Source organism: Cololabis saira, chromosome 7 (assembly GCF_033807715.1).
Source record: "Cololabis saira isolate AMF1-May2022 chromosome 7, fColSai1.1, whole genome shotgun sequence".
Classification (NCBI taxonomy): domain Eukaryota; kingdom Metazoa; phylum Chordata; class Actinopteri; order Beloniformes; family Belonidae; genus Cololabis; species Cololabis saira.
In genome coordinates this window covers 39,022,592-39,033,190 of record NC_084593.1, presented here as the reverse complement: position 1 = coordinate 39,033,190, position 10,599 = coordinate 39,022,592, and the positions used below count along the sequence as shown (strand labels likewise).

Sequence of the window (10,599 nt, the reverse complement as noted above, 5' to 3'; positions counted from 1 at the left end):
CGGCTGGCCTGGGAACGCCTCGGACTCCCCCCGGAAGAGCTGGAGGAAGTGTCTGGGGTGAGGGAAGTCTGGGCATCCCTGCTGAGGCTGCTGCCCCCGCGACCCGGTAACGGATAAGCGGGAGAAGATGAGTGAGTGAGTGAGTAGTGTCTATCATTGTACAAATTGTCATTTATCAGAAACCCAGAACGTTGCCCCGAGCATATATCAATGGAAACAAGGAGAAATAAAGCCTAACAGTGGGAAAGAAAAACTCCCATTTAGGAGGGAAGAAACCTGGACCTGGATTTGTAGATAAATAAAACTCCTGGCTTCGATGCAGTCATCTGTTGGTGGAGCAGCATCAGAACCAGAGAATTAGGCTACTAAAGAAACTGATAAAGAAGGTTGGATGATTGTGCAAAGGAGGATACTAAAGTGAAGAAGGTGGATAACCCGGAGCATCCTCAACAGCAGAGATCCCTCCTCCACACCTATAGGTGTCAAATAACAGCCAGACAGAAACACAGAACTCCTTGCTTGGTCCTTAAAACCAAGATTCCCTAAAAGAAGCAGTCCGAGGAGTCAAAGCAAGTTTAATTTTTATTATTTCTACTCAAGCTTAGAAAACAACTTCATTTTGACGCATAATGTGCCAGTACTGAACACAGAACTACTCGCAGGAGCTAACTTTATGTACACAGAAACAGCTGCTTGTTTGGTTGGTACTTCTCTCCCCACATTCAAACTGGGCTTTGGTAAGCTAGCCGTCAGCGAGGAACGGAGAGGTGAAGGCTTTCACCAAAACCTTTGATCGCTTTGCTGACACGTCCTGAGGAAGGCCTTCATTACACGCGGCTCAAGCTGCTCGCGTGATTCTAACTTCACCTCTTCAAATCTGATTCCCTAAAACACAGAAATGCTCCAGGCATAAAAGGTGCACAGCAAGCTTTCCTACATTTGAACTCGTATGAAAAATAATAACACAAATAAAATAATTAAACAAACAAAAGACAAAAGTATAAAAAGTAAAGATTTAGAACCTAAATACAAAAACGCAATTATATACAGAATGCCAATAGCAACAAAACAGGTGGCAGCTTTAAAATCAAGTATTTGTTTACAGCAAACTGAACCTGCGCAGGTAAAAGCGCAGGTCAGGTGGCAGGAGCAGGAGCAAGCACGAGGCTCGGGTCAGTCCCCCATGCAGTGACCCGTCAGCGCGCGCGGGGACAGACGTTCACGTCGTCGATGGAGGGCGCGCGGGCGTACTGGGAGCTCCAGTCCTGGAGGAAGAGCTCCCGGACCTCGCTCTGCAGAGTCCGCTGGTCTCCGGTCACCGCCGAGCCCGTCTGGTTCACCACCAGGCCCACGCCGGCGGTCTGGGTGAAGTAGTTCTCCGACCAGTTAGACGTTCCTGTGAACACAGACATAACAGGACTTTGTTTGCAGGGTGTCCATGCGGAGTATAAAGTATATAAACTAGTCATTAATGACAGATACTTCTTCCTCCTGCAGAGGTGTTGAAAAAAAATTGATTTTCCAATTCTAAATCAATTCTCATATTAATTCCTAAAAATCGATTCGTATGTCTAAAGATCGATTTTTTTTCCTCATTACAACTTTTGGTATTTCTTTTTGTTTATGCCCAAAAAAGGAATGTTTTGTTGGACACGAGAATACCTGGTGCCATGTTTTTCCATGTTTAAAAAGGTATGAAAACATTAAAGTTTTCAGTTATAATTGCATAAATTGTCTATATTTCATTACTTTAGGGAAAAATTGTATATTATACTTGCTTAAGATATGTGTAGATATTTATGTGGATATTTACCGGTATGTAGTATATATTATCTGTTGAGAGGGATAGTTAAAATTATGTAATATGTGTTATATATTTATTGGGTACGTAGCACATATATATTTATAGGGATATTTATGTAGTTTATATAGTGTATATTTATATAGATGTATATAATATTTGTATTTTCTAGATATTGATATAATTTTTATATTGTCTATATACTTATATGGATAATTATGTAATAATAGGCATGTTTACGTAGTATTTATATAGATTATATTTATATGGATATTGTGTAGATATAATAATAGCAATAATGTAAAGCCATAGAGTTATAAAGTAAATACATTTGCATAAAATGCTAAAAACCAAATTCGCAAAAATAAAAAAATGAAATGAAATGAAAAATGAAATGAAAAAATGAAACCAAAAATGGAAAGAATTAAAATGGATTGTGGGAAAAAATAAATTTCATATCTAGATCTGTTTGGTAATTCTGCCCCACATGGTGTTTCTGAAAGCAGTTCTATCAGCATTCTGCATCATTAGCTGCCAATACTTGCTGTTGGATCTCAATATAATACTAGTATTCATATGTTGCATAACTACAGTCATATAATTCATGCAACAGCTCAAAAAACTGTTTTAATACCACTAACCCAAATCAAGATCGGAATCAGATCGAATCAAATATTGATAATCGATTCTGAATCTTAAGAATCGGAATCGAATGGAATCGATTCCCAGCCCTAGTGATGTTTTTTTTAAGTCATAAAAGTGCTGGAGAGCATTAGTCGCATCAGTGCTGGTGCAGCGTCATACCTATATAGACCACTCTGTCTGTGACCATGTACTTGGCGTGATTGACTCGGGCAAAGGGGATCTTCATCTGCTCCGCCGTCGAGGGCACGGTGAAGACTCTCTGCACAAACACAGAAGCAGCTTTTAGGGAACTGTGGTCTCACTGTGGGTGTTTCAGCTGCTAAGGATGTAAAACCTACCACGTCCATGGCACACTTGAGGGGGGGCCGGCTGAGCACCAGCAGGGACTGCAGGAAGGTGAACATGGAGGCCGGCGAGTGCTCCCAGCAGCTGACCATCAGTCTGACCTGCACGCCTCGGGCACATGCAGCATCGCGCAGGTTTGTGTCGATGGCGGCCCAGAACCTGGGAACGGGACAGGAGATAACATCACACATGAGGAGTTGATCTGTTAAAACGAACAACGTTTACAGCACTGGCGGATCTTTACATCTACCTGGGAGGGTTTGTGTAGGGAGACAGTGGGAGATAGTCCATGACGGAGATGTAGATGAACTCCTGGGCGTCGTTGATGACAGACAGTATGGTGGAAAGGTCGTCAGAGCGCCCGCGGGCTGAGATTTGTGGAGGAGCACTCTGCAGGAGACCAGCACAGTGCAGGCAGCGAGGATCAGTAAAACAGACAGTCACGGGGAGACACGCACTTTAATCGAAACAAATCTGAAAATGTATCGCCGCAAAAAACCCAAAAAGCTGAAAGGGAGACAAAGTTAAAAGAAGTATAATTTTCTACCATCAGCAGATCAGTCTGTGACAGGTGAGCGTGTCATCATTGTGTAAGAAATAAACATCCAACAAACACACGTGTGAGTACACTCACATACAGTATACTACTACCATGTACTCAGATACACCGAGTGAATAAGAGCCATCCTAAAGTCTAAGTGCTGTCAAGCTCTTACAGGAAGGCGTGTCAGAAAACAACTTGATTAAAAACCACAAACTCAAAAGAGCTAGTTCAAAGGTTTGGTGCAGAGTTATGTTCAGCTTACAGAGAGGTAGACCTGAGCAGGGACTCCGTTGAGCTTCAGCTGCAGCGGCTCCTCCGCGCTGGAGAGGGCAGAAAGTCGAGCAGGCCAGTATGGAGGTATGGACCCGTTCACCCCCCCGATGCCCCAGTATACCCCAAAGATCCGAGAGGCGTCCTGGGCCAGGCAGCTGCAGTCCTCCACCAGCAGGCCCACCTCCCTCACCTGTGTGGAGCACAGACCGTACATCAGGTTATTTCTGCCAGTGGGAGTGCTACTACACACAGTTGGACCAGAGTTCAAAGGGATTTCTGAGGATTAAAGGACTCAGGTCCCCCCTCCCTTGTCCATAAAGGGCTGCCTTACCTGGCTGAGGGAGCGCCAGTCCATGTTGGCGCTGCCCAAATACAGGTGCTTCTGGTCGACCACCCAGAGCTTGGTGTGGACGATGCCCCCAGTCATGGCCTTGAGGTCCACCTCTCTGATCTCCGCTCCTGCCAAACACAAGAGAGGCAACTTGATGCAAGTTTCCTTATTACCATATTTTCTGCACTATAAGGCGCACCTAAAAGCCTTTAATTTTCTCAAAAACCAGCAGTGTGCCTTATATAGGATCATTACGGTAATTTCTGTTACTGTAGTCAGGGGGATTGTGGGTAATGTAGTTGGTGTGACTCGCATAAATGGCGACTGTGACGAGACGGAGCCGGGACCATTGGATGCTGCACTCGCCCAGCTGTTCCATTACAACACGGTAGAAGATTTCCAGGGATTCGGGGATGGGGAATGAACTAAAAAATTCCCCTCCACATTTGTTTTGGGAGTGAACTAAATTTTCAGAAAGCTGGTTTTTGTTTTGTTAATAAAGTTTGACTTACGGTACTTTTATTGTTGGGTTTTTCTGTGTTTGTTTGTAGTATTTCCAGTAGCGCAGCTCCATCAGGTAGATGCGTAACTCAACCCCATCCACTTTAGTGCGGTATTTTACCATATATTCCATGCGCTTTATAATGCGTAATTCAATATATGAATAGAGTTTTAAAAGATGCCATTTATTGAAGGTGCCTTATAATAGGATGCACCTTATGGTGTGGAAAGTACGGTTCTCTATGAATGTCCTGCTCTAAAAACACAAAATGATCTCACCGGTTGCAGCCAGATCTGCTGTGTCCTGGGTTGAGGTCTGGGGTGCGTTGACGGCAACCTGCAGCTTCAGGCCTCTGGCTTCAAGCTCCATGAGTCGCTCAAACACTTGTCGTCCCTGCATGCGTGCACAGAGAAAATGAGGAGCTGATTCAGGAACACATACAAGCTGCTCCAATAATCTCTTACACGGGTCTGGTCAAAAACATCAGCATTATGTCAATATCACATCAATAAATTACTTCATTTTGAACACAGGCAGGAAGCAGAAATTCCTCTCCGATGGACAAGCAGCACCAGTACCTGACGTGCGTCATTCAGAACATTTTTGTGATCAAAGGAGGACAAATTGAAATCTCATATAAAAATCAGATTAGAACAAATGTAATATCTGACCATCATCTGATTATTCTGATTGACGAGTCTTATGATGATGTTGTGGAGTGTTTACCTCTCTGCTAATGCTCCTGAGAGCTGAGCAGGCCGCTGTACGCACCTGAGAGTCGGAGGGGTCGGTAAACTCCAGGTCGCTGTCTCGCAGTGAGAAGTAGAAAGCAGCGATGTGGACGGAGCTGTTGGCCTTGTCCAGCAGATGCAGCCAGCTGTCTGCTATGCTCAGCCTGGACGAGGGAGAGGACGGGTACAGGCCCGCCGGGATGCTTTCTACCAGACGCACCCTGCGTTCACAAAGGGACAGTTCAAGTTACACGGCACAATGTTTTAATTGTCCTTCCAGCATCTGTATTAAAAATCCTAATAAAGGGTCAATGTCACTCATTTTTTAGCTTTGTTAAAGCTAACAAAGAACAAAACAGGTCAGATAAGAAGGCTGCTCTTTGTGTTACTTGCCGACACTCTGTGCTACAGGGCTCTGGTACCAAGCCAAAGCCTTCCAGCCAGTGTAGTTCCAGCTGGCCCGTGAGCTGGGACACAGAATTGGGCAGCCCATAGCGCCAAATATGCTGACCGAAGCCTCCAAGAAGCAGCAAAGTCATGGGCAGGAAGCAGAGGCAGGCAAAGCTGGAGGATCCTGACTTCTATTAAATAAGAGAAGTCAAGTTTTAACTTGTGGACACGTGGGTTACATCATACTCAAAAAAAACGTCAGCATCTGTGCTTCATTCCTAAGCTGTTACTGCAAGGTGTGGTGGAGTAGCTTAGCGGTTAAACACACCCAGCAACAATACAGCATGGCTGACATTAGTGAAAGCTATTGGTTGCAAGCAGCAGCACAACAAACCTCTGTTGACTTGGCTGAGCTCGCTTTTGTAACGTCCTCCGGTGCTGGGGGACAGGTGGATTCATCAACCGTTTCTGTTTCCTCTGCAAGATCCGGAAGATCTGATTGGGTAACAGCTGAATCGTGATGTTCTGAGTCGTGGCTCTCAGATTTATCACCTGGGAAACCATCCTCACTCTCAGCATCTGATGAAGACCTACTGTCCTTCAGATCATCCATTTGAATGGGCTCTGCCTCCCACGGGGGTTCCTCATCCATGATAGCCTCCACTTGGCTGGTATCACTTTTGTGAACGCTCCCTGCCGGCGTGCTGACATCTCCAGAGTCAGTGACGGTATTCCATGTGTTTTCCTGTGGCGTCTGAATGAGGGAGCCCTCGTCACGAAGGTAGCCCGTCGAGACGTCTGGCACGGCAACAGCTTCCGTTTCAGAGGTCGTGCTCGTGTCTTGCTCTGGCCTGATTGCAGGTCTGGGACTCGCAGCCATAAGGGGATACTGAAGAGACTCTGGTGCTCCAAAGCTTCCAAGTGCAGTAAATACAGAGGTGCGACCTGCTGCTGGACTCGGGTCTCCGCTGAACATAGAAAGGGCTTCATGGCTCATTTTGGGGCCCCGGATCGATGGCTGAGGGACTGCAGTCTCTCTGATTTCAGGGGGGTGGCTCTTCAAAGTTTCCACGCTCGCACTGGCTGCCGTCTCAGGGGGCGGAGTATCTTTCTTGGGAACAGGCGTTTCCGTGTTTTGACCAGTGCCGGGGCTTCGTTTCTGGAAAGTGGGAATTCGGGAGACGAGTTTTCCACCTTTGCGGCTCATGTCTTCTTTTTCCTCAGCTTCTCTTCTTAGAAATCTGTCGTCACCATGGAGCCGATCCAGTACGACGCTACACTCCTTCAGTTCCTGTTGAAGACAAAACTGCCGTGTTTGAACGACCAAAACGGGACAGCATCATAGTAAGACATCCACAAAATCTCAATAATTACCAAGATATCAGTGAATCAAGACAGAAAGCCTGTTTTAGTGACCGTCAGCTACAAAAAATAAAGCAGTCCACAGCAAGTGCACAGCGATAACACACCTATTTAAATCTCCTGGCTGCTGCCCTTCAGCACAGCCACCACCTCCTGTATTTGTTTACATGCATAACAGCTGGGCTACCATAGCTACTGAGGGATTTATTTAAAGGAGCCGTCTGTAAGAAATGTCCAAAACTGGTACTGCAGTCACTTTCAAAATATTGTTGAGCGGCGTGTACCCTCCCCCTCCTCCCCCCGACCAGAGGTTGCCAGGTAGGCTGCAGAATGCAGCAGGAACGTAGGCTGCTATGGCTGCGATAATTAGAGCCGAGCTGGCAACCCGGATGCTGAAACAATACTGACTTGGTGATTGGGAGATAGGTGGAGGGTGGAGCTTCAGAAACAATACTGACTTGGTGATTGGGAGATAGGTGGAGGGTGGAGCTTCAGAAACAATACTGACTTGGTGATTGGGAGATAGGTGGAGGGTGGAGCTTCAGAAACAATACTGACTTGGTGATTGGGAGATAGGTGGAGGGTGGAGCTTCAGAAACAATACTAACTTGGTGATTGGGAGATAGGTGGAGGGTGGAGCTTCAGAAACAATACTGACTTGGTGATTGGGAGATAGGTGGAGGGTGGAGCTTCAGAAACAATACTGACTTGGTGATTGGGATATAGGTGGAGGGTGGAGCTTCAGAAACAATACTGACTTGGTGATTGGGAGATAGGTGGAGGGTGGAGCTTCAGAAACAATACTGACTTGGTGATTGGGAGATAGGTGGAGGGTGGAGCTTCAGAAACAATACTGACTTGGTGATTGGGAGATAGGTGGAGGGTGGAGCTTCAGGCCAAAACAAAAAATGACATCATAAACATCAGTTGAGGGCTGCAACTCCTCTTTTTAAACTGGAATATCCTGGCTTGAGTGCTGTTGTCAGTGGCATAAGTATTTGAAATGAACATGATTTTTAAATGTCTGTTGACATATCGGGGTCATTTTAAGATTCGTTTTATTATTGCTCTTACATACAGCTCCTTTAAAGTTATGATCATAGTTACACTGAATAATTGCCTTGAAGTTCTTTTTGTGATCCCTATTTCATAAAAAAAAAAACACTGATGTATAATTGCAACAAAAATACCAGTTTCCAAAGGGGCATGAGGTGATGTGTGTAAAGATGCTGTATCATGAAAAGTAAATAAATAAATAAATAAATACTAGGGTCCTTCCTCAAACATGGAGTACTGGAACATACAGGACTGTCTCAGAAAATTAGAATATTGTGATAAAGTTCTTTATTTTCTGTAATGCAATTAAAAAAAACAAAAATGTCATACATTCTGGATTCATTACAAATCAACTGAAATATTGCAAGCCTTTTATTATTTTAATATTGCTGATTATGGTTTACAGTTTAAGATTAAGATTCCCAGAATATTCTAATTTTTGAGATAGGATATTTGAGTTTTCTTAAGCTGTAAGCCATGATCAGCAATATTAAAATAATAAAAGGCTTGCAATATTTCAGTTGATTTGTAATGAATCCAGAATGTATGACTTTTTTTTTTTTTTTTTTGTAATTGCATTACAGAAAATCACAATATCCTAATTTTCTGAGACAGTCCTGTATATTTCCATGTTGGCTTTTCTGTTCTTGTGATGTAAAACATCTTTACCATTTGATCCCCTATTTAATCATTGCGTGGTAAAAACCAAATAAAAGCATTAAGTGCTTTTATTTGGACAGGCCCGTGTGTTTTACTTGTAATCGAGTAACTTGGAGGTTTAAAAAGTCAAATCAGCTCTATCTTTACATAAACAGAACAGAGGAGATGGCGATCCTCCTGCAGTACACTAAAGGCTGATTTATGGTTCCGCGTTACACCAACGCAGAGCCTACGGCGTAGGGTACACGGCGACGCACAACGTAGGGTGCGCGTCGCCGCGTACCCTACGCCGTAGGCTACGCCGAACCTACGGCGTAGACTCTGCGTCGATCTGCTGGTAATGACGAGCTTACGGAGCATTATTTCCCCCAACTCACGGCCGGGCCGGGACAGCTCTGCCGCACCCAGGCGGATGTAGGAAGCCCTGCTTTTTCCTGCCTCTAAAACAGCCTCCACCAGCCAGACTGGTGCGTGGTCGGGTATTTTGAAGGTGAATAATAATAATATCCTACCGTCCGCTCGTTGTGCTCGGCAGCGTCTTCCTCCTCCAGCTCTCGTCTCTCCATCACTCCGCCCGGGACCGACTCAGACTCGGACTCGTCCGACTCCTAATAGGACCAGATCGCTCATAAAATAACTCAATTTACCACATGACATTGATACAACGCATTAACAGAGTCACGTGGATTCATGAACAACACTAATTAATGAGCGTATTATTACACATAGAGGAAATAAATAACACAAAAGAGGAAATAACTCATGTTTTTAATGTAGTTTACAACAATCGCAGCCTAAACTAGTAAAACCAGCTCACCATGATGCTGTAATGCACAAGTTACAGTCAGGTAACTTTCCGGCTGTTTATAGCGGTTTCCTCCCAATGAGTCGTTTAGGTTGGCTCGGAATTATCAACTTTAACCACTACTGGTCCAAAAAACTAAAATAAATATTATATTATAATATAATTGTTTTATAACGGTTAAACGGTAGACGTTGATCGCACGTTGGGTCACTTTTTAAATCCGTGTGAGTTAGCAGCTAGCGGCGTAGCAGCGACGTGGCTGAGGTGAAGAGGAAGAGGAGGGAGAGAGGAAGAGGGGGCGGAAAGGCTGAGTAATGAACCCACCTCGTCCTCGTAGTAGTATCCGTCGGGCTGCAGGCGGGCCGAGCCTCTCCGGGGCTCCTGTAACCCGAGCCCGTCCGCCTGGCCGGGCCGCCTGGACCGCAGCACCATGGGCATGATCTCCTAGCGACGCAGACACACACCAGCACGTTTACCAGCACTGCAGTCCGCCTCGGCACGGGGGGGATTGGTAGCCCAAATATCGAGCTGCAGAGAAACAAACTTCAGTTTCACGACTGTTGAGAGGCCTCGGAACCCCTGTGGGCTGAACTGGACCGGGGCTGGGTTCGGGGTTCGGGTTGGGGTCAGGCGAGAGCGCGTCGCATTTCAAACGGGAAGTAAACAACAACTTGAAGGAACCGCGGTTTTCTCGCCGCCGCTGATTGGCTGCCGGGGGTGAGCCAGAGCCCCGCCCACCCGTGTGACGCGGGGGGCGGGGCCTGTCCGTAGACGCCGTATCGAATGGTCTTGCCAGCTGCTGCGATACGTCAACGTCGCCGCCATATTGGATGTGGCAAGACTGCGCTGTAAACTAATACAAGTGAATGGACTTATTTTCATAAAGTGCCTTTCTACAAAGAAATGTACTTTTGACGTCTCATTTATTCATTCACACACGCACTAATATACTTGGGAAACAGTTAGGCACCAAATATAATATTTAATTTTTCTCAGATGAAAAAAAAAGAACTTTATTGATCCCACATAATAATATCAGCGAGAACAAGGTAGTGCCGAAAAACAATACATACCCCCCCTCACAAAAATAAGAAAAATAGAGAAACATATTTTCTCATCAACAGAACATATTTTAAATTTTTCAAGTAACAAAA

General features: G+C 45.1%; 1 protein-coding gene across 6 annotated transcripts; it reads right to left on the bottom strand.

Moving 5' to 3' along the window:
- Window positions 1-570: 570 nt before the first annotated feature.
- pld7 (phospholipase D family, member 7) lies at window positions 571-10,097 on the bottom strand. Of its 6 annotated transcripts, none has more exons than XM_061725866.1 (12): window positions 9,770-10,097; window positions 9,153-9,248; window positions 5,957-6,868; window positions 5,566-5,753; window positions 5,213-5,393; window positions 4,720-4,834; window positions 3,940-4,067; window positions 3,598-3,798; window positions 3,042-3,181; window positions 2,785-2,950; window positions 2,606-2,705; window positions 571-1,396 (listed from the first exon to the last, which is right to left on the bottom strand). In XM_061725866.1, exons 1-12 carry the CDS (start codon window positions 9,881-9,883, stop codon window positions 1,197-1,199), a joined length of 2,541 nt encoding a protein of 846 aa, XP_061581850.1. In that variant the 5' UTR covers window positions 9,884-10,097; the 3' UTR covers window positions 571-1,196. The 6 variants fall into 6 exon arrangements, with proteins under 6 accessions (XP_061581850.1, XP_061581853.1, XP_061581851.1 ...); XM_061725869.1 differs by having other exon boundaries at window positions 5,957-6,853; XM_061725867.1 differs by having other exon boundaries at window positions 9,153-9,250; window positions 9,778-10,097.
- Window positions 10,098-10,599: the final 502 nt, after the last annotated feature.

Bases quoted from the DNA above. Each gene is read 5' to 3' on its own strand.
- pld7 (XM_061725866.1), bottom strand. From the start codon at position 9,883: ATGCCCATGGTGCTGCGGTCCAGGCGGCCCGGCCAGGCGGACGGGCTC. The intron at 4,835-5,212 runs GTGCGTACAGCG...GCACGCATGCAG, and splicing joins CCGACCCCTCCGACTCTCAG to GGACGACAAGTGTTTGAGCG. The intron at 1,397-2,605 runs GTATGACGCTGC...CTGTGTTCACAG, and splicing joins AGACAGAGTGGTCTATATAG to GAACGTCTAACTGGTCGGAG.